General features: G+C 42.6%; 1 protein-coding gene across 1 annotated transcript in view; it reads right to left on the reverse strand.

Annotated features, from left to right (window-relative positions):
- SLC14A2 (solute carrier family 14 member 2) overlaps positions 1 to 23058 on the reverse strand; it is a 57211-nt gene extending 34153 nt beyond the window's left edge. The window contains exons 1-5 of the mRNA XM_007197181.2: positions 22879 to 23058; positions 13762 to 13942; positions 12589 to 12778; positions 8053 to 8181; positions 3402 to 3594 (exon numbers count right to left, since the gene is read on the reverse strand). Coding sequence (XP_007197243.2) covers positions 3402 to 3594; positions 8053 to 8181; positions 12589 to 12778; positions 13762 to 13942; positions 22879 to 23058 — 873 coding nt within the window. The remainder of the gene's footprint in view (positions 1 to 3401; positions 3595 to 8052; positions 8182 to 12588; positions 12779 to 13761; positions 13943 to 22878) is intronic.
- Between the last annotated feature and the right edge of the window lie 642 nt (positions 23059 to 23700).

Here is a 23700-nt window from a genome sequence, read left to right on the forward strand (position 1 = left end):
TTCTGAAATTCTAGAAACACTCCAGGAATTTTGGAAATATTCTAGGCCATTTTGATGAATGATTTGACCAAAGGTCACCCAGCTCATGGTGGCCAAGCCCAGGCTAGAGCCTCTGAGCTTGACCCCTAGTCTACTGGTGGCTGCCTCACATTCAGTGCTACCTGGGGGATGGTGGGACCCTGGGAAGGAGGAGAAGCCACTTCCCCTGCTCCGGAGGAGCACTTAGCATTGCAGAAAGGTAGCGCGAGGAACATCTGGAGAACAGCACGGAGCCCCAAATCCCTGGGCCTGAGAGTCATTGGGTGGTGCTGCAATTGGAGATGATTGATTTGGCAGTGATGTCAGATAGCCTTTTTTTGCCCTAGCTGAACCACCCACACTTTGGCAAAAAGTTCTTTGAGGGCAAAAAGGAAAGGAGGGAGATTGACAGGGCAGGGAGAGGACTGGCTTGGGAGTCGAGAGCTTTAGCTTTTAGGGGGCTCTGCAGGAGGTCATTGTGTAGCCGCTGGCATGTTGCCTCCTCATCTGAGCTCTGGTGGCCTCCTCCATAAGATGAGGAGGCTGTCTTAGCAGACTGTCTTCCAGCTTTAAGATTCTGCCAACTCCTTTCTCCATTACCAGCTCACACGACCCTTTTGAGGACGGGGCTCCTTTACCTGGGCCTATAATAGGTGCTTAATAAACATGTGTTGATCAGCTCAGTGGTTTCCAAACTTTGTGTACATTGGAATCACCTAAAGATCTTTTTAAAAAATGTTGATGTCTGGCGCCTCCCCAGACATTCTGTTTTAACTGGTGTGGCGGGTCGGGAGGTGTGGCTGGGGCCTCTGGTGACTCTAATGTACAACAGAGCTTGGGGACCAATGGATTAGCTACAGACAATCTACTGTAGATGTTGGGAGTGCATTGCATTTCTCCCTTTGATGAAATTTTGTTCTTTTTAACAACTTGACTTAATTCTGGAGTCAGTCTGATTTCTTTAGAGAATTTGAGGAGTCCCAGAGAGCTTTTAAACTATGTCCTTTCTTGTCTCTGAATGGGTGGCCTTTTAATCACCAAGCACTGTTTGGGCCAGAGTCTATAGACTTCTGCAAGGGATCATAGGGTGGGGGCCCCGTCTTATTTAAAGAAACCCTGAAAACCCTTTGTACCAGTCCAGGGACCTCAGCTTCAGAGTGGGAACAGGTTGGAAATCTACTCAGTAAATATTCCATGACTTCCCTACATCTGAGGAATGTAGGATGCTGTGGGGAATCCGACTCCCACCTTCCCAACTGGGAACCCAGGTTTAAAGCCCAAGCAGGCAAGAATGAGAAGAATGAGGGGACAAGCTGCTTTGGAGTGAAGCCTGGGTTTAGAATGAAGCTCTGCCAGGTTCCAAATTTCAGCCTGGTGAATGGTGGCCTTGGTCCCTCCAAGCTGCGCTCCAGGCCACAGCCAATACCCTGGTGCGAAGTGCAGTCAGGTGTGCGGTGGAAATTTACTAAGGACCGGCACTCCTATGTACTCCGGATAATCCTTGTGTAACAACAACAAGCTGGTTAAACAAAACAGAAGTCACTCCCCTCATTGTTTTGAAGAGAAAGAGGGAAATGGCATTGATTCTTCAAAACTCAGATCTGGATGTGCAGAAGAAAAGGAGCCAGTGGTCAGAGTGGTGGTGGTGGGGAGTTCAGAGGGTGAGCTTGGGCCTCAGGGTATCTGGATTTGGCTCCTACCACTTTTTAACTGTTTGTTTTGAAGATGAACAAGAGGTACCTTTTCTGTGTGGCTGTCTCCACTCTGGTCCCCTCAGCACAGGACAGTACAGCCTCACTGTGCAGGGTGGGTGGGGGGGCTTGGTGGCCCTTTCTCTCTGGCAGTGCCACATGTCCCTGTGGTTGTCACTCAGACCAGCCTCACCTGTAGGGCTCAGGGATAGCGGGTTGTACCCCTGAGGCCGTGTGTCTAGTCGCCAGATGGCTGATCATTGATGATTCAAAGTTAGTTTCATCCCTGCTCTGATCCCCGCAGTTTTCCATTTGAGAAGGTGGGCTTTTGCTTAAATGCAGGGCTCTGTCTTTTCCATTGTCTTGAACTTAGACCCTAATCCTGCCTCTGATCCCATTCTAACCTCAGCCTCAGGTAAAGCTTTTAAAAAGACAAAAACTTGAAAAAGGTTTGGCATTGTTGGCAGCAGCGTTTGCCATGAGGGGCAGAGGAGTCTTTCCTTTTCTGACAGGTTCAGGCTCAGAGTTTGGCTGATGCTGCAGGACCTGTGCTGTCCACCCCACCTGGTGTTTGCCTGGCACCAGGGCCACAAAGAGATTTAAGCACATCTAGACAAAGGACTTGGTTGGGTGGGGAGGGCTCAGAAATCAGATTTTGTGAACAATATTTGAGGCACTAGCTACAGTTTGACCTCAAGGATCTAACCCTCTCTGTGCCTTGGTTTTCCCATCTGTAAAAGGGGATGATGATAGTACTTACAGTATTGGGTTATGATGAGGGTTAAATGAGTTAGTAAGCTAAGGGCTTGGAACAGTGTCTGATACATAATAAACTTGCTTTAGTGTAAGCTGTTAGCTATCTCTATATTCATTAACAAGGGCAAAATTTTACAATTCTATATATTTAATCTTATGTTAGGTTTTTATTATATCTCTTGATCTCTGACGTCTAGAGATCAGTAGACTAAATGAATATGTACATGTGTGATAGAATATAAAGCAGGGTTTCTCAACTTTGGAATTACTGACATTTTGGGCTGGTTAATTCTTTGCTGTGGGGCGGGGGCTGACCTGTGCATTGTGGGATATCTAGCAGCATCCCTCGCCTCTACCCACTAGATGCCAGTGGCACCCTTTCTCCCCAGTCTTGATAATTATAACATTTCTGCAGACATTTGCCCTCCCCAGGAGGGCAAAAATCACTCCTGCTTGAGAACCGCTGATATGGAAAATACACAAAAATTTAACACCATCTTCTATTGATAATATCTTTAAAATCTTAATTTTAAACATTATTTTAGTGTCCTGACCCTTCACCCAACTATCTGTTTTATTTAATATTTTCCCCTGAATCCCACCATTCTGTATTGCCAACTTAACCTTTATCTGTAAACTTGTTTATTTGTTTCCCTGTGCAGAGTGTAGGCGTCACAATGTCAGGGATGTTGTTTTATTCTCCATGTATTCCCAGTGTCTGATAAAGTGCCTAATACAAATAAGGTCTCCAGTAGGGGTTCATTGAAAGAACATATGGAGGTGGCAGCGACCGTTTCCTGTCCTCCTCTCTGCTAAGACCCAACATCTGCTGGAGATGCATCTAGAGAAGATGAGAGCCTGAGTAATCCACAAAGTGGTGAGTGAGATGGTCTGCAGTGGAAACAGGGCCCCACACACCTGCCACTGGTGACTTACCAAAGACATCTCAATCTCTGACCAGGTGATGTTCGGCACTGAAGACATGGGCTCCACCAGCGTCGTGGGGAAGAAGAGGTTGTAGTGGCCCGTGGCCGCCAAGTACAGGGTCACTGCGATGTTGAAGGGCAGTGTGAAGACCGGGAGGTCCCACTTGCTGAAGACGGAACTCAAGGCACTAGAAAAGACAGGGCTGGAGATGGAAGGGACAAAGGATTAATTGCTGCGCTCATCCTTCAGCCTATACTGTCTAGTCAGCTCTGGTCACTGGACCACTTACCGTCCCCTCTCCTTGGCACAGCCATTCCTGGCTCCCTTGAGACTTGAGTGGTCCATTTACCTGGGACTGGAAATAAGGTGTTCAATATAAGTCTACATCTTTGGGAAACAAAATTTGAAAGTCTTATAACTTGTTTTCAATAGAAAATGTTATAAGATAATTTATATATTTCCTTATTTCTTAAACCAAGAAAACTAAACAAAATCTAATCCTTACAAAATGTCATGTATTGCCTTTGGATCATTACAGTGTACATCACGATGTATCCTGGGCTGTGATAACATTTAGAATATATGCTTGAAATAACCTTCTAAGAGGAGGCTGCTACGAATATAGCAATTCAGCTGAAGTACTTGGAATTATGCTGGGAGCCACCGTGTGAAAATGAAACCTTCAGCTGATTGTGTCCTCTGTCTTCTTGGTGTCTTCCTTGGGGAGAGAGTGGATTCTGGAGAAAGATGGAGCAAGGTGCAAATCCTAACTCCTACACTTACAGGCTGAGTGAGCTGCGTTAGGAAATTAACCTTCCTTAGCCTCAGTTTCCTCTGAAAGGGCCATCCACCTGGCACCCAACACTCTACAGCTCCCACAGGCAGTGAGCTGCAGGACAAAACTTGAACTCATGTGATGCGGTTGATTGGCTCACTTTTAATTAAGGACGATGAATCTCAAATGGGCATTTAAGACTGCCTGAAACCCCTACTATACGTCCCTAGCAAATTAACTCTCCAACTTGCTGAGACAACAATTTTGCATTTTCTCCTTTCTCCTCCATTCTTCACTTTCTGCTTCCCTTTAGTTTCAGCTAACCACCTTCCTTTACTCCATTAAGAAAACAGAAATGACAAGATGAGAAATGCTTCATTTTCCCGACCATAAGATTCATACTCCGACTGCTTTTTTCCCACGTACTCTGCCTCTCTGCCTTTTTCATGTAATGGAAGTGTCCTTGCTCCCTTATCAGGCCAATTCTTTTCCTTGTACTTTGGGATCCAGTCTCTCAAAGACTTCGTTCTTGCAATTCTCTCCTTTCTCTCCTGCAGCTTCAACCTCTCCTTTTTCTCCAGGTCACTCTCATAAATACATAATGCGTTCTAGTACCTTCTACCTTAAAAATCCTCCCCCTTTCTGATTTCTGCTCCAAATATTGCCCCTTTTCTCTGCCCCCTGCACAACACTATTCCTCAAAACTAGTCTATCTTTGTTGTCCCCAATTTTTCTACTCCCATTCTTTCCTAAACCCACTCCAATCAGGTGGATGTTCTCCCCACACCACAGAAATGGCTTTTGTCCAGTTCACCGATGACATCTCTCTTGCCGTGGTCATTCTCTGCCCCTTTCATTTGACAGTTGGATCCTCCGCCTGGATAGAAACACTTTCTATCAGGGCTACCACGACACTGCACTTAGTTGCTTCTCTAGCTGCTCCTACTCAAGTCCCCTTCAGTGATTCTTCTGCTCTTCTGCCAGGCATCTAAATATGGAAGATCCTACAGCTCTGTCTTGGATCTTCTCTTTTTGAATCCTCTCTTCCTGGATGATAACCTTTAGTTTCAAGGATGAAATATCTTCTATATGCTTCTGCCTTCCTAATCTTAACCAGATCACTAAGGTCCAGATTTGCACATCCAATTTCTTTCTCAGCATGTCTACTCAGAAGGTTGAAGTTTAATATGTCCAAACAGAACTCTTGATTTGTGTCCTGTCCCCCACCATCAACTGGTTTTTCTTTCTGTCTCCTCCATCAACCCAGGTGCTCAGGCAAATTATAGGAGTGCACCGAGTCTTCCTTCATCCCCACCCCCAAACTCCACAGCCTCTCAGAAAGTCCTGTTGCCTCTACCTTCCTTAAAATATACCCCAAGCCCAACCACTTCTCTTCACCTTCATGGACATCGCCCTGGTCAAAGCACTCCTGTCCTCTGTGGGTTATTGCAGCAGACTCCTAACTATGCTTCTAGCATCCACTCCTGGTCCAGCTAAAATCCATTCTCCACACTGCCAGCAGAGTGATTTGTTTAAATTTAAACCACATCCTATCACTCCTCTGCTTAAAACCCTTTAACTGCTTCTCATCACAGTTGTAAAAATCAAAAGGCTGGGCTTCCCTGGTGGCGCAGTGGTTGAGATTCTGCCTGCCAATGCAGGGGACACGGGTTCGAGCCCTAGTCTGGGAAGATCCCACATGCCGTGGAGCAACTAGGCCCGTGAGCCACAGTTACTGAGCCTGCGCGTCTGGAGCCTGTGCTCCGCAACAAGAGAGGCCGCAATAATGAGAGGCCCGCGCACTGCGATGAAGAGTGGCCCCCACTTGCTGCAACTAGAGAAAGCCCTCGCACAGAAACGAAGACCCAACACAGCCATAAATAAATAAATAAATAAATAAATAAAAATTAAAAAAAAAATCAAAAGGCTTGCTGGAGAGGTACAAACTATTAGGTACAAAATAAGCTACAAGGATATATTGTACAACACAGGGAATATAACCAATCTTATAATAACTAAAAATGGAGTATAACCTTTAAAAATTGTGAATCACTATATTGTACACCTATAACTTATATAACGTTGTACAGCAACTATACTTCAATTAAAAGAAAGGCTTACTAGATCCACAAGGTGTATGGGCCTTGGCCATCATCTACTTCTGCCCTCACCTCCTGCCACCCCTCCTTCATTCACTGAGCTTCAGCCCCTCTGGTCTTGTTTCTTGAACACATCATACTTCTCCAGTTGGTGTCTGCATATGCCACTGGTTCTGCCTGCAATATACTTCACCCAGATCTTCAGACGACAGGTACTTTCTTATTTAGGTGACAGTTCAAATGTCTCCTCTTCAAAGTGGCCTTCCCTGACCACCCAAGTCTGGGATCATTCTTAGTCCCGTTTGCCCCATTTTGCTTTCCTCAAAGCAGTTATCACATCTTGAAATGATCTTTTTACTGAACAATTGATGAGTTTATTTCTATCTTTGCCAAGAAGAATGTCAGCTCCCAGAGGACAGAGACTTTCTCTTGCTCACAGCTCTCCCTGACATCTAGAATAGTCTCTGCACATAGAAGGCCCTCAGCAAATGTTTGTTTGTTGGATAACTCCAGCACTACTTAGTACCTACGCTGTGGACTGGATTTCCAGGATTGCATGAGCGGATTTGTGAAGTGCCTGGGTAGTAGCACAGAGCTCAGCCAGCGTAGGGGCCCAGTGTTTCTTTTCTTTTTTTTTCACTTTAAATTGGGAAGTGAGGGTGGGGATGGGGGCACGGGAGACACACTGCCACCCAGTGCACTGTGTCTGAGGGGCTTAATCTATGTAGTTATAAACCAAATGTATGCAAATGAAGACACGTTCTCCTCTTCCTCAGGCGTGGCGTGTGGGGGACATTAAGGAAATCCCCACAGAAATGACTGTGTTAGCATTTTGTCCTGATAGATTAACGAAGAAATCCTAAGAAGAAACGTAAATTGCCCAGAATGCTTAATGTAGTAATTTATTTGCAAACACTCCTAAAAAGTAATGGAACAGCATTTAAACTAAATTAAACTAACTGGTTTTAGTAACTCCAGACTTTGAAACCAAAGAAAGATATTAAAAATCAGTCGGCATGTCAGAGAGTGGTAGGGTTCATGGGTTGGGGGGACATGGGCTCCCCTCAGGCTTCCTGCCACCATGTTACAGAGGGTGCGACCAGACCCTTTGACGCTATAGACTCACTGTAGGTTCAAGTGAACTGAGCATTACATGTGTAAAAGGCCTATTTGTTCCTAACACCCTTCATCTTGACTTTTTTATTCCTTCTGAAAAATGAGGCAAATGCACAGCAAGACCTCAACTGATGCTTCTTGTTCAAAGATTCTATGCTTTAAATATAGACATTTTGTTTCAAGAAAGCTCTCTGATTCTATTACAGGTGAGTTTCAGCTTTTGGGTCTTGGTTAGGCCATGGGATAGACGATTCCCATGTAGGCTGGAGTTGAATAGTGCAGACTCTTGGTTCATCATCTGGGGCAGGTTGCATAGCCTCTGCATGCCTTAGCCTTCCCTTCTGTAAATTGGGGACAGTAATAGTCCTCCCTTGCCTTGCACTGTGCCTGGCATGTAGAAAATACTCAATAAATGTTAGCCTTTATTACTAAGCCTATCATTCAGAGGAGGTTATCAGCACAGTAAAAAAAAAATGTAGTGTTTGCTCTTTTAAAGGTCCGTGTTATTCCAAACTCAAAATGATCCTCTTGTGTTGCGACTCAACTCATGGACTCTTGCGAGACAAAGACAAACCAGGTTGACTATGAAGACACTGGGCCCCACAACAGTGTCAGACACAGCACCTTGGGGCCCTGTAGGTCTGAGAGCAGAAAGAAGGAGGTGCCTCACCAGGACATGGCTGTGAAGGTCACAGGAAGCAGAAGCCACCAGTAATAGTCTAACTTCTCGGAGAACACAGCTATCAGCATTCCCACCAGCATCCCATTGTACCCATGGAGACCCGAGGCGATGGCGGACCTGGGGTTGAAAACAGAGGTACTGTGTGAATTTGTTGGCACTTACTGGGTCTGTTCCTCCTGGTGCTCACAGAAAAAAGTCAGCTTAGTCAATGAATATAGGGTAGTCACACAGCTGCCAGCACATTTCTAGATCACATACACACACACGCACACACACACACCTTGATTACCCTTGCTGATCTAGAATTAAATAATGCACTTTTTCTGTGTCTAAGCTCCCCTTTGCTTCTCAGGGGAGTTTAGACTGCTTGATATAGAGGGAAATCTAAGAGAAACCTGAGGTGTGTCACGGGGAAGGGGTGTGTGTGTGTGTGTGTGTGTGTGTGTGTGTGTGTGTATGTGTGAAAGAGACAGGACAGGAGGAGGAAGGAGGGAGGCAGGGAGGAGGAGAGAGTGTGTTCTGACTGCATTGTGTGACACTGTAATTGTCTGAATCTGGCCGCTTTCCCTGTCTCTGAAGTTGGCCCGAGAGTGCACAAGCCAAGTCCGCTGTGATGCCCACGTCCTTCCCCGCGGCACAGCAGGAGGGCCCAGAGGCACCATAGAATCCAAGCTTGAGTCTCCTTCTGCTTCATCAGAGATGCCTGTATGCCCCTAAACTTCTCTTCCTGATCCAAATAAACACTGCCCTTGACCTTTCCCATTGCTCTGCTGGGTAAGGGGAGAGGGGAATGGGGTGAGGGACGGGCCTGGACAAATCACATTGCAAGGCCCCTGCAGAGAATAAGCTTTGTGTGCTGTGGTCTGCCCTGCCCTCCACTGAAAGTTGCCTGAGGTCAAAGCTTATCTGATGTCAGTGTCAACAACAGTCAACAGTGTCTGGTGCACGGAGCGGAGCATTCTAGGCAAGCAGTTGATGAATGGATGTGAGTGTGTGTTAAATCCTACCACAGATACTGACTGTTTTGTAGGCGGAGGCACCTGGAAGCATGGTGCCCTATGGTGGAGGAAGGGAGCTCTAGCCAGAGGAGGCTCCTGGCTGGCAGAGGCCACAGCTTAGGTGTGGAATAGGGGAACCTTCAGCTCTGGAGTGACCAGGAGATCCGCTCAGCTAGATTAGGGGAGTGGGAGCAGGGGAGAGGGTGGGAGAGCATCTCTAGACAGTTTCCAACAAGAAAAGCTGAACATGGGGCACTTGTGTGGGGACACTTGTATGGGACATGGGACAGCTGGGTCTTTAGCTGCTCTAAGGCCAGGAAGATATGGGGCAGCTGGGGGCAGGCAGGGGGCTGAGAAAGAACGGGGCGGCAGGGAAGACCACTGGAGTTCAGAATCTTCTCAGGACTAGACAAACTACCTGAGAAACCCGTGCTTGGGGAAGAATCATTATTTTTAAGTGTGTTTGCATTTTCTCTATATTTTCTCATTTCTGTTCCATGTTAGAATTTAGTACATTTTTAGTTTTAATACCAGTTGCTTCAGGCAAACTGAGCAGAGACTGATGACCCATATTGGGGGAGAACCTCAGCCCCAGTGGCTGGGTGTATAGGAATAGCAGGAATAAAATGAGGGAATCCAGGGGAGATAAAATTAGGGAGACATCTACGGGCTGCCTCCATAGCTGCCTCTCCCAGTAGGGAGTCCCCTCCCAGAACCCTTCTCTATCAAAACGTTGGTGGCTTCTGGCTTGATTGTCAAAAGGAGACCCGTTGCCTCACATCCCCATCCCTGCCCTGACCATCAAAAATATAAAATTAGGTTCAACCTCAATGCCCAAAAGACCTTCATTAGGACCATGTTCCAGAAGGACACTGCAGCATCATGTTGCTGAGCTTGAGGCTGCAGTGGTAAAGGGCTGTCTTGGGCTAGTGGGGGTGGGGTAGTAGAAGTAAGGGTTGGGGAGTGGGGGTGGGGGGAAGCAGGAGTGGTGGACAAGGAGAAGAGATAGGGGCTCTGGGGGTAGGCGAGTAGGGATGGTGGAGGGCGTTGGTAGAGGTTATGACTAGGATATGCAGCTGCATCGGTGGTTCACTGGGGACAGTGGTGAAATTGGGGCTCCTCAGAAGGATGTGCGTGTACACATGTCATGTAGGGTGCCTAGAGCTTTGAGCCTATGATGTAGAACATGGCACTGACCTACCAGCAATGAGGCTGGAATCTTTTCCAGGCACCATGGTAGAATATGGAACATCTGAGATGGACTTCCTGTTCTGAACATAGCCAGGGAGAGAAGACTCAGAAAGCAGAGAATGATCCAAGATAGTATGGGGGTAAGTTCTGTGGTTTTTCAGAGAGAAAGGAGGGTTCAGAGAGCATTGGGGTAGTCAGGGGTGGCTCCCTGGAGGAGGAGGAATTTGCAGGAAGGGTAGGATTAGTTAGGCCAAAGCAAAAGTGCTCAGTTGGGAAGAGTGTGATGCTACGTGGTAGGTTGGGTGAGGCCCGTCAGAGAAGGCTTTGGAAACCAAGCTGAGGGATTGGGTTTTTAGCTAATGCACACTTGTCTTAGATTCTTAATCAGGATATTTGGGAAGATTAGGCAGGGAATGTGTGTGTTTCCCTCATAAAACTGGGAGCAAAAAAAGAGTCCATGGAGCAACTCTTTGAATGGCTTGGCAAGTTTTCCAGTGAATTATGGTCAGGAGGGAAGTTGGCGAATTAGACTGTCAGAGCAGGAAGGGACACAGGCTTCTTGAAGGTGACCTGTAGGTGGGCTGGATGGAGTTCACCTCAGGGGAGTTTTGGCGAACAGTGACGGAACAGTAGGACAAGAGCTGATCCTGTTGGAGGCTATTTCTATGCCAGCTGTCCGTGAGGCTGTAGGTGAATGGCAGCAAGGAATAGGAAACCCACTGCTTGAAACAGAGACACAAATCCTGGCTGGAGCCCATTTCTTCTGTCACCTACCAGACCTACACCCCAAAGAATTCAGCCTCTTATTCATCTGATCTCGTATAGCCTCCCAGCTAGAATTGGCGTGGTCCCCCAAGGCCACCTTAGAGGGGCACTGACACTTCTCATGGGAGACAAGTTGACCCACGCCTGTGCCTTGGTGGAGCTGGAATGTCAGGGGGGCTGGAGGAGTGCAGCGTTGGTTATAGCACAAGCAACTCGGGCATTCCCCAGGCTCTGGGGTCACCAGGGGCCCCCGGCTCTGCTGTCCACTCTGTCCATGTGCCAGGGAGGGCACTGACTTCCAGCCTAGAAGACACAGGCCACGTGTCCCAGACAGAACCCTGCCATCCACTGGCTGTGGCTCCTACCGTGAGTGCCTTACTCCTCCTGGCCTTCTTTCTCTCACTTGCAAAACGTGGACCCTCTTACCTTCACTGTCTGCCTTGTGAAGTGGCGGGAAGAATCACAGGTAACAAGGCACGACAGTGCTTTTCAATATTTTTGACAGTACCCCATGGTAAGGAAGGAATGTGTTCATATTTTATAGTATGGCCCAGTTTTTCTCTCTCTCTCTCTTTCTCTCTCTCTCTCACCCCTCCCCACACCCAACATGATTGAAACAACAATTTCACAAAATAATATTTACCTTTACTACATATGGATTACTCTAATCTGTTTTATTTTATTCTATTATTTTAATTTTAAAAAATCCTATTTTTAAAAATTCATGATCTACAAATGAATTGGTGACCACCAAATTTAAAAAAAAAACTGAGACTATGGGCATTCCCAGACCTCTCTGATCATCAGAAGTACCCAGGAGAATCTTGTTTAAAACACCGCCCACCTCCAGATCCACTGAATGGGAATATCTCTGGGAGGGAGGGGGACTGGGGCAGTGCTGAGAAACTACATTTCTTAACAATCACTCCAGGTGTTTCTGGCCATCAGGAAAGTTTGGGAACCATTGGAATAACATATGGCAAAGTCTGAGGAAATGGTCCCGTTCTCTAAAATGCACTTGTTGTTATTACTGGGCTTTGTGGCCACTGGTGCAGAGCTGCCCTCCCCCCAACCTGCCCCCTCTCAGCTCCTGTTGTTCCCTTCTCCATGCCACCTCCCCACCCCCTCACTGCCCTCTCCTCTCGCCTTCCTCTCTCCCACATCAATGTTACTAGCTCAAGGCTGCCCTCTCTAAGCTTCCCAACACTTAATGAGGTCTGCCTTCTCTGAGCTCTCCAGTATACACTGTCTTGTATTATTCTGAGACATTTCTTGTCTGTTAGTCTTATCTCCCTCAACTAGATTGTAGGCTCCATGAAGGAAGAGCAGCTTAAGTGTTCCTCTGCACCTGCCTTCGAGGGAGTGTTTCCAGAAGTCTCTACAGTCAGATGGAGCCTGGTACTGTCACTTGCTGTGAACTTAGGAGAAGTTTAACTGTGTAAAGAACTCCATGTTTAAAGCCGATACTCAGGAGACTGTGGTTGGCTGATACTAGGATAAGGTCACTCAAGTAAACACTTCTCCACCTGTCTATCCCAAGAACCCAAGACCCTCAGAGAGAGGAACTCACCTGTCCTGGCTCAAGACAAGGGCAGTTAAAGTTGACACCACTGTCCCCAGACCCCCAGCAATTGTCCACCAGGGATTCTGGATCAGGAGCCCTATGAAGATGATGAGCCCGCTGAGAGGGTTGTTGACGAACATCACCTGAGCGGCCCCCCTCAGAACCCAGTCTGTGAACTGGAAGGCCAGGGGCTTATCTGAAAGAGACAGGCAGAGTCATCAGCAGGGTTCAGCCTGTGCTTCCCTGCTGGACCACTGGCTGGCGAGGCAACCAAGGCAGACAGGGATGCACTAGCCAGGACACTTTCCCTCATTCAGACTGGCGCCCAGCCCGAATCTCTGCGTGGCCTGACAATCAGTCCACAGTGGTGTCAGTTTTGCCATACAGACTGAGGCACCATGTTGAGACCAATTTAAGGCTATTCCAGCCATCGGCTTGGTTGGTAAGGAAGCCCCAGGAACATTCCAAGGGAAATTTATTGGTCCAAAGGAAGAGGTGGGGAGGGAAGGAAACTCTTTTTGTGTAGAGCTGTATGACTCAGTTGAGGGCTGGTATCTGAGCAGCAAAGAATATAGTCTGGAGAAAAAAAGGCTGGGAAAGAAATGATTTTAGCTCAGCTGTGAAATCAGCATTGAGTTATGTATTGACATTGAGTATTGACATGCATTCTGTCTCATTCTCTGGTTTGGTTTCCAGGACAACATATACAAGTGGGGGGCAGGTGGGGGAGGGTATGGTAGGGATATTTGTTGCAACGTTTAGTTTAGGGAAACTAGGAGAAGAATGATGTTAAAAGGGAAGAATCTGGAACATTGGGGAGGATGAGACCAATATTTTCTTGGCACATAAAAAATGTCTGTGGAATAAGTGAAGGAATGACCATTCAGTTTGTTTGAAAATGGCTTCTACATTGCTAATGTGGTTGTCCTATATCTATTCCATGTAGGAGTGAAGAATTTGCAAAGAACTAAAATCAGTGGAATGCATTGAATTCTGAAACCATGGGAATTCAGGTAGTAGGATACATTACGGCCACCCAGAGCCAGCCCTGAGCTGGAGCACCTCAAATGTGGGGGCCCTGCCATGGGTGATTGCGGGAGCAGCTTCCTCAGTCCAAGCCAGAGGGAGGGCTGGCTGCCTGGCCTGGCCTGGCTGCTTCTGCCCTGGGCATTGGCCTACCTTTCAGCCAGCTCCTGCATTCTTTCATCTCGCCTGTGAGGTAGCCCACAGCTTGAAAGAGGCTGATGCCCCCTTGGCCCAAAGAGCCCTGAGGGGCTTCCCCACTTTCTATTCTTCTACCCTTTTCATTGGGTTTTTCAATCTTCACAATGTGGCTTTCTTCGCTGGATGATCGAAGATCCTTTAAGGAGAAGCCATGACAAAACATCAAATAATATAGCTTTTTGAGAGCAGGGGCATTTGGGGGTAGGGAAGATTGTCAGATTTTTTGATAAAGATAGAGGATCATGAGACAAATAAATGTCCATTGTGCAATGCTGTCTAGAGTGCCCCACACAGGCCTGCTCTTCCCAGGACATCTACACGTTCCTCATAGCAGGCTTCTTAACTTTTTTTGCCATGGATCCCTTTTGGCAGTTTGGTAGGCCTGTGGACTTCCTTCCAGAATGTTTGTAAATGAATAAAATAAATAAGATTGCAATGAAAACCAATTATATTGAAATGCAGTTATCACAGTATTAAAAAAAAAAACCTGCTATGCATATAGGGGCAGCAGATCCAATACCAATTATAAGTTAAAGTATTGATGAGTGACTACATGGGATGACAACTCAGGACAACTCTATAGGGCCATTCTAGCTCCAGAACTCACCGTAGGCTCACCTGAGGCCTTTATTGTGACTGCATCACAGCCCAACTTCTGCCTAATTCTGCTGCTTTTACGTCTTTACAAGTATTGACCCCAAGGACACACCCCAGTAAACTTCTTGCATCCAACTCTCCATCTCAGAGTCAGCTTTCTGGGGGAAACCAATCATGTGACAATGACAAAAATCTCAGGTACTACTAATACGGCTGTTGTTCTTTGCTTATATTTATAATTGAAGTAAATGCTAAAGTTCATTGGAGGTTAGTGAAAATAAAGATAAATTATTTTTTCCATCCAAGTTCATATCCCCGTCAATCTTGTCTATGGATGCCTGGGTCAGGACTCCTGCTCTAAAACTGTGCTTTCCGATATAGTATCCATGTGGCTCTTGGCACTTAAAATGTGGCTAATCTGAACTGAGATGCGCTCCAAGTAGGTTTTGAAGGTTTAGTACGAAAAAAGAATGTGTAAAAGATCTCAGTGATACTTTATATTGATTAAATATTAAAATAATAATATAAGTATTCATATATATTAGGCTAAATAAAATATATTATTAAAATTAATTTCACCTGATTAATACAGATAGCCAAAAGGCACATAAAAGATGCTCAACATCACTAATTATAAGAGAAATGCAAATGAAAACTACAATGAGGTATCACCTCACACCAGTCAGAATGGCCATCATCAAAAAGTCTACAAATAATAAACGCTGGAGAGGGTGTCAAGAAAAGGGAGCCCTCCTACACTGTTGGTGGGAATGTAAATTGGTGCAGCCACTATGGAGAATAGTATGGAGGTTCCTGAAGAAACTAAAAACAGAGCTATATGATCCTTCAATCCCAATCCTAGGCATATATATGGGGAAAAACATAATTCAAAAAGATACATGCACCCCAATGTTCATTGCAGCACTATTTACAATAGACAAGATGTGGAAGCAACCTAAGTGTCCATCAGCAGATGAATAGACAAAGAAGATGTGGTATATTTATACAATGGAATATTACTCAGCCATAAGAAAGAATGAAATAATGCCATTTGCAGCAACATGGATGGACCTTGAGATTATCATACTAGATGAGGTAAGTCAGTCAGAGAAAGACAAATATGTGATATTGTTCATATGTGGAACCTAAAGAAAAAATAATGCAAAGGAACTTATATACAAAACAGAAATAGACTCACAGACTTACAAAAAAGACTTATGGTTACCAAGGGGGAAGTGGGGGGAGGGATGGTTAGTTTGGATTAACATATATACATTACTATATATAAAATAGATAACCAACAAGGACCTACTATATAGCACAGAGAACTATACTCAATATTTTGTAATAACCTATAAGGGAAAAGAATCTGAAAAAGAACATATATATATATATATATATATATATATATATATATATATATATATAAACTGAACAATAATATATATATATAGCTATATATATAACAGAATCACTGTGCTGTATATCTGAAACTAACACAACATTGTAAATCAACTATACTTCAATAAAAAATAAAATAAAAATAAATTTCACCTGCTTCTTTTTCTTTTTACTTTTTAAAATGTAGTTAATATAAATTTAAACTCACATGTGTGGCTCATATTATGTTACTATTGTATACTGATGGTCTACAGATTTCTCTAACCTCATCACTGCATCAAAACTTAAATGTCTTGAAGATGTCAGTAGAAATGGTGAAGTGAGGACCTCAAATTCTCTCCTCCATTAAGGCAATGAGAACACTGGAAAAAAATGTGCCGGAGGCGGTGGATAACAGTTGAGGAAAACAAGAAGCTAATCAAAAAGCTTAAAAGGAAAAACTGGGGAATGAGATATCCAAAGGGGGCTTTAAAAGGCTTGGGCATATTGCTGTGAATCTAGAACACCTCATGCATGTGTAGGGCTTGCACATGCCCAGGACAGTGTGTATGCTCAAGAAAGACCTGAGAATGCCCTAAGCTCTCACCTCTGGCTGAGTTTGAATCTCTATGCAAGCAGAAATTAAAGGCTAGGTGGAGTTGAAAACTGCCTAGGTGAGTGTTGAAGATGCCCCAACACACAGACAGCTGTCCTTGGCAAAGACTGAGAAGCTTACTGATCCCAGACATTTAAGGAAATCTCTGTCCAATAATTAGCTAAACTTTAAGCTGACTGAACAGAGATTTCAGTGGCTACAAATGACAAAAGAATAAAGACTTTCCAGAACTAGTCCAGAAAAGCCATTAAACAAACAAGCCAGCAACGGCAAACCCTGGGGAGAGGGAAGAATCTGATTTCCAGAGTTGTCACATTATTTAAGACATCCAGTTTTTTAACAAACAATTATGAGACATGCAAAGAAACAAGAAAGTATGAGACAAGGGAAATAAAGCAATCAATAGGAACTGTCCCTGAGGAAGGCCAGACTTATTAAACAAAGATTTAAAATCACCTTAAAATATCATCAGGGAACAAAAGAAAACCATGTTTAAAAACTAAAGGAGAGTATGAGAAATATGAGAACAATCTCACTAAATAGAGATTATCAATAAACAGGAAATTATAAAAAAGAAACAGAAATCCTGAAGTTGAAAGGTATAAAAATGGAAATGAAAAATTTGCTAGAGGAGCTCAACAGCAGGTTGGAGCACTCAGAAGAAAGAATCAGAAAACCTAAAGGCAAGTCAATTGAGATTATCCAATCTGAGGAACAGAAAGAAAACAGAAAGATGAAAAATGAACATAGCCTCAGAGACCTGTGGGACCCATCAAGTGTACCACCATATGCATAATGGGCATTCCAGAAGGGAAGAAGAGAGAGAAAGGGGCAGGAATATTTGAAAACTTCCCAAATTTGATGAAAATCAGTAATAGACACATCCAAGTAGTTCAACAAACTTCCAGTAGGATAAACTCAAAGAGATCTTCACCTAGACATATCATAAACTATTAAGAGTCAGGGCTTCCCTGGTGGCGCAGTGGTTGAGAATCTGCCTGCTAATGCAGGAGACACGGGTTCGAGCCCTGGTCTGGGAAGATCCCACATGCCACGGAGCGGCTGGGCCCGTGAGCCACAGCTGCTGAGCCTGCGCGTCTGGAGCCTGTGCCCCGCAACGGGAGGGGCCGCGATAGTGAAAGGCCCGCGCACCGCGATGAAGAGTGGCCCCCACTTGCCGCAACTAGAGAAAGCCCTCGCACGAACCGAAGACCCAGCACAGCCAAAAATAAATAAATTAATTAATTAAATAAATAAATTAAAAAAAAAAAAAAGAGTCAAAGACAAGAGTAATTTTGTATAGACTCTTGAAAGCAGCAAGAGTGAATCAAGTCATTACATACAAGAAATCCTCAATAGAATTAACATCCAATTTCAGAAACCATGGAGGTCAGAAGGCAGTGGAATGACATATTGAAAGTGCTGAAAGAAAGACTGTCAATCAAGAATTCTATATTCAGCAAAACAGTTTTTTAAAAATGAAGGAGAAATTAACACATTCTGAGGTAAATGAAAACTGAGAGAATTTATTGCTAGTAGACCTGCCTATGAGAAATATTAAAATGAGTCCTTCAGGCTGATATGAAAGGACACTAAGAAGGACACTAGTATCTCAAGAAGAAAAATAGAGCATTGGTAAAGGTAACTACATAGGTAAATATAATAGACAGTATAAATGTATTTTTGGTAATTCTCTTTTTCCCCTTCTGATGTAAAGACAACTTCATAAAACAATTGTTAAGTCTGTGTTGGTGGGCATACAATGTATAAAGATGTAATTTGTATGACAGTAACAGCACAAAGGAGGTGGGGATAGAGCTACATAGGAACACAGCTTTTGGATAATATTGTAATTAAGTTGGTTTTAATCCAAGCTAGATTGTTATAAATTAAGATGTTTAATTGTAATACCCAGGGCAACTACTCAGAAAATAACTAGAAACATAGAAAACAATGACAGAAGAATTAAAATGATACACTAGAAAATATCTGTTTAAGACAAAAGATGGCATAGTGAAATAATAGAGAAACAGAAAAAAGACATAGAAAACAAATAGCAAAATGGCAGGCATAAATCCTACCTTATCAGTAACTAAATTAAATATAAATGGATTCACACTTCAATTAAAAGACAGAAATTGGCAGAACGGAATTTAAAAAGTTATACAACTATATCTTGTCTACAAGAGACACAATTTATATTCAAATATGTAAATAGATTGTAAGTATGGAAAAAGATATATTGTGCAAACCGTTACCAAAAAAAAAAAAAAAAAAGCTGGAGTGACTGTACTAAGATCAGCAAAATAGACCTTTTGCTGAGACAAAAATTGTTACTAGAGAGTAAGAAAGACAATTTTAATGATAAAAGGATCAATCTATGAAGAAGATATAAGAATTATAAACACTTACATGTCTAACAAAGCCCCAAAATACATGAAGCAGAAGTTGGCAGAATTGAAGGGAGGAAAAGTCAACTCAATAATAATAATTGGAGACTTCTATACTCCACTTGAAAAAATGGATAGAATAATTAGACAGAAGATCAAGGAAATAGAAAACTTGAACAACACTATAAGCTAACTAGACCTAATACATATCTATAGAACACTTTACCCAACAATAGCAGAATATACCTTGTGTAGTGCACATGGAACCTTCTCCAATATAGACCATGCTAGGCCATAAAATAAGTAAAACATTTTTACTGAAAAAAATATCAGTAAAGGGATTGAAATCATTCACAATATGTTCTGTGGTCACAATGGAGTGAAATTAGAAATCAAACATAGAAGGATATTTGGAAAATATGTGGTAATTAAACAACACACTCCTAAATAATCCATGGATCAGAGAGGAAATCAGAAGAGAAATTGGAAAATATTGCATTCATTGAGATGAATGAAAACAAAACCACAACACACCAAAACTTATGGGATGCAGCTAAATCAGTGAGTAGAGTGAAATTTGTAATTATAAATACCTATGTTAAAAAAGAAGAAATATCTCAACAACCTAACCTTTTACTTTAAGAAACTAGAAAAATAACAGCGAATTAAACCCAAAGCAAGTAGAAGGAAGGAAAAGTTGGTTCTTTGGAAAGATCAAAATTGACAAACTTTTAACTAGTTTGACAAAGAAAACAAAGAGCAGATTGAAATAACTAGAATCAGAAATGAAAGAGGGTACATTACTACCAACCTTAAAGAAAAAGAAAGGATTATAAGGAAGTGGATTATAAAGAAATTAATTGTATGCTAACAAATTAGATAACCTAGATGAACTGTATAAATTCTTAGAAAGCCACAAACTACCAAAACTGACTCAGGAAGAAATAGAAAATCTGAATTGACTCATAACAAATTAAAGCAACTGAATTAGTTAAAAACCAAACCAAACCAAACCAAAATTTCCCACAAAACCCCAAGTCCCGGTGGCTTCACTTGTGAATTGCACCAAATGTTTAAAGAATTAATACCAATATCTTCTAAAGAGTAGAAGAGAAGGGAACACTTCTTAACACATTCTATGAGGCTACTATTATCCTGATATCAAAACCAGACAAAGTAATCACGCTACTATTATCCTGATATCAAAACCAGACAAAGTAATCACAAGAAAGAAAACTATAGGCCAATATGCTTTATGAATATAGATGCAAAAATCCTTAACAAAATACTAGCAAAACAAATCCAAGCAGGATATAAAAAAGATTATGACCAAAAGAGAATTCTAAGAATTTGAGGCTGTTTCAACCTATAAAAACTATCAACAGATTGTTTAATAGAATAAAGAAAAAACTCACATGATTATCTTGATAAACACAGAAAAACCATTTGAAAAATTAAGCAACCTTTCCTGATAAAAAACAATCAACAGACTAGGAATAGAAAGGAAGTTCCTCAACCTAATAATAAAAACCCACAGCTAATATCAAACTTAATGGTGAAAGACTGGATGCTTTCCCTCTAAGATCAGGAACAAGAGAAAGATGTGTGCTCTTGTCACTACTATTCAACATTGTACTGGAAGTTCTAGCCAGAGGAATTAGGTAAGAAAAAAACAGACAAAAGGGACCCATATTGGAAAGAAAGAATTTAAACTATCTCTATTTGAAGATGGAACAAGCTTTTATACATAAAATCCTTAAGGAATCTACAAAAAAACTATTAGAGATAATGAATGAGTTCAGCAAGTTTGCAGGATAGACAATCAATATACAAAAACAAATTTATTTCTATACATTGGCAATGAACAATCGAAAAATAAGATTAAGAAAACAATTCTATTTATGCAGCATGAAAAAGAATCAAATATTTTGGAATGAATTTAACAAAAGAGGTGCAAGACTGTACACTTAAAAACTACAAAACATCATTGAAAGAAATTAAAGACTCAATAAAAGGAAAGATAACCTATGTCCAAGGACTGGAAGACTTAATATTGTTAAGATGACAATACTCTCCAAATTGATGTATAGATTTAACACAATCCCTATCAAAATGCCAGTTGCCTTTTTATCTTTATTTTTTTTCAGAAATGGAAAGTTGGATCCTAAAATTCATATGGAAATTTAAGGATCTCAGAATAGATACAACAATCTTGAAAAAGAAGAACAAAGTTGGAGAACTCATACTTTCTGATTTCAAAACTTACTACAAAGCTACAGTGATCAAGGTGGTGTAGTATTGCCATAAGGATAAACATATAAATCAGTTCAATAGAAATGAGAGTCCAGAAACAAACCCATACATTTATGGTCAATTGATTGTTGATAGGAATATCAAGACAATTCAGTGGAGGAAGGATAATCTTTTTAACAAATGATTCTGGGACAAGTGGATATCCACTTGGTAAAATATTAAAATTGGACCCTTACTTAATATCATATACAGAAAGGAACTCAAAATGGATAAAAGACTTACATGTAAGAGCTAAAACTATAAAACCCTTAGATTAAAACATTGGAGTAAATCTTTGTGACCTTGGATAAGAAAATGGTTTCTTGCATATGACACCAAAAGCATAAGCAATCAAAGAAAAAATAGATAAATTGGACTTAATCAGAATTAAAAACTCTGCTTCTAAGGACACTATCAAGAAAGTGAAAAGAAAACCTACAGAGTGGGAGAAATTATTTGCAAATTATATATCTGGAAAGGGTCTAATATCCAGAATATAAAAAGAATGATTACAACTCCACAATAAAAAGACCAATAAACCAATTTAAAAAATGGGCAAAAGGTTTGAAAAGACATTTTTCCAAAAAAGATATACAAGTGGCCAGTAAGCACATGGAAAGATGTTTGACATCATTTGCCATTAGGGAAATGCTAATCAAAATCACAATGAGATGCCACTTCACATTCACCTAGGCTGTAACAAAAAAGACAACAACACATTTTGGTGAGGAGGTGTAGTGGCACGATGTGCACATTGCTGGTGAGAATATACACTAATGCAGCCACTTTGGAAAACAGTTTGGCAGTTCGTTAAAATGTTAAACATAGATTTACCATATGACCGAGAAATACCACTTCTAGGTATATACCCAAGAAAAATAGAAACATGTCCACACAAAAACTTCTACACAGATGCTTATAGTAGGATTACTACTTATACAGCCTCAAAGCAGAAACAACCCAAATGTCCATCAGCTGATAGATAAATAAAGTACAGTATATTCGTACAATGAAATATTATTTGGCCATAAAAAAGAATGATCTACTGAAAGAACCCAAAAACATTATGCTAAATGAATGAAACCAACCATAAAAGGCCACATATTATATGATTCCATTTATATGAAAGGTACAGAATAGGCAAATCCATAGGGACAGAAAGTAGATTGGTGGTTGCCAGGGGTTGGGGGGAGGATGGAATGAAGACTGACTGCTAATGAGTATGGATTTTCTTTTTGAGGTGATAAAAATATTCTGGAATTAGATAATGATGATGTTTGCACAGCTTTGTAAATATGCTAAAAAACAGTGTAATGTATACTTTAAAGGCGTGAATTTTACAGTACCTGAATTACATCTCATTAAAAAACCTAAGCAGTCTTGGGTCCTCTTCCACTGAATCTGTAGCTAGCCAGGCTGCCTCGGTGCTGCTGGGTCCAAGGAGTGCTAAAGGCCTGTGTTTGAATGAGGGCTTCCTTTTGGAGATAGTAGAGTAATTCAAGGGAGCAGGTGTAAGGGAAAAGATTTTGGGGACTGGTTGGAAGAATGGTATGTGTGTGTGTGCATTCTCTACTTGTCCTTAAAATCATGTTACACACAGAGCCACATTTTCCATCTAAGGCCAAGTAGGGCTGATTGTGGGTGTGAGCACGTATGGGGGGCAGAATCTCCTCACTTCCATGGGCATTAGGTGACACTTACATGGCATTAGGTCACATGTGCTGAGAGAGCAGCATCTTTCTACACTCTTCCTCCCACCATCCACCTGGGAAACACTCTGGGAGGGGCGTTCCTCACCTTTTCTTCAGGCATTTCCAGGAGGGGCAGGGCCGGGTGTGTATCCTGGGGGCTTGAGGGCCAGCTAGGGCTGGTAAACTCTGACTCATAGAGTTTGTGTCTGCTGGAAGGAGGCTCTGCCAGGAGAGGACTGCTGTGAGTGTGAGTGTCAGACATCTCTTCCATGCGGTGGCCACTCATGGATCATGCGACTGGTGAAAGGAAAGGGAAAGAACAGGTGAGTCAGGATGGGGCCTCAGGGACTTGACCAAGGCTGGATGGAGGTCCCAGGAGGACTGAGGTCTGTCCTGACACAAGGGACCTACTCCTCCAGTCTCTAGGGCTACCAGAGGGGCCTGAAGCCATTCCTCAACCCACGTGACCTGTACCTTTCAAAATCCCCCCATTCTTCCAAGTCCAGAAGAAAGTCCATTTCTTCTGTGCAGATTTCCCTGACCACCCAGTTAGACTAGATATCTTTTTTTTTTTTCTGATCACTAAAATATTTTTTCTCTACCTTTCATATCATCCATTGTACTCTCTTATTGTGGTAATTAGTTGTACATGTATTTTCCCCTTGATACATACATGTGGATCTGGGTCTTCCAACCAAATGGGGGTCTAAGAGAAATTTGTTTTCTTAGTTGCTGTGCAGCTTATGTTGCTGACAGTTGGCCTGCAGTACCCCCTCTCTCCCCTCTGCCCTCAGTGCCCTTTCCAGCTCCTCCCCCCTTCCCTTCCCCAGGAGCAGTAAGCAGCTCTGGTCTGATCTCTTGGAGGCTATGTGCACTGGTCCCTCCATGTGGGGCTCCTTTTCCTTTCACCACTGGGCCAGGACTTATG

Source organism: Balaenoptera acutorostrata, chromosome 13 (genome assembly GCF_949987535.1).
Source record: "Balaenoptera acutorostrata chromosome 13, mBalAcu1.1, whole genome shotgun sequence".
Classification (NCBI taxonomy): domain Eukaryota; kingdom Metazoa; phylum Chordata; class Mammalia; order Artiodactyla; family Balaenopteridae; genus Balaenoptera; species Balaenoptera acutorostrata.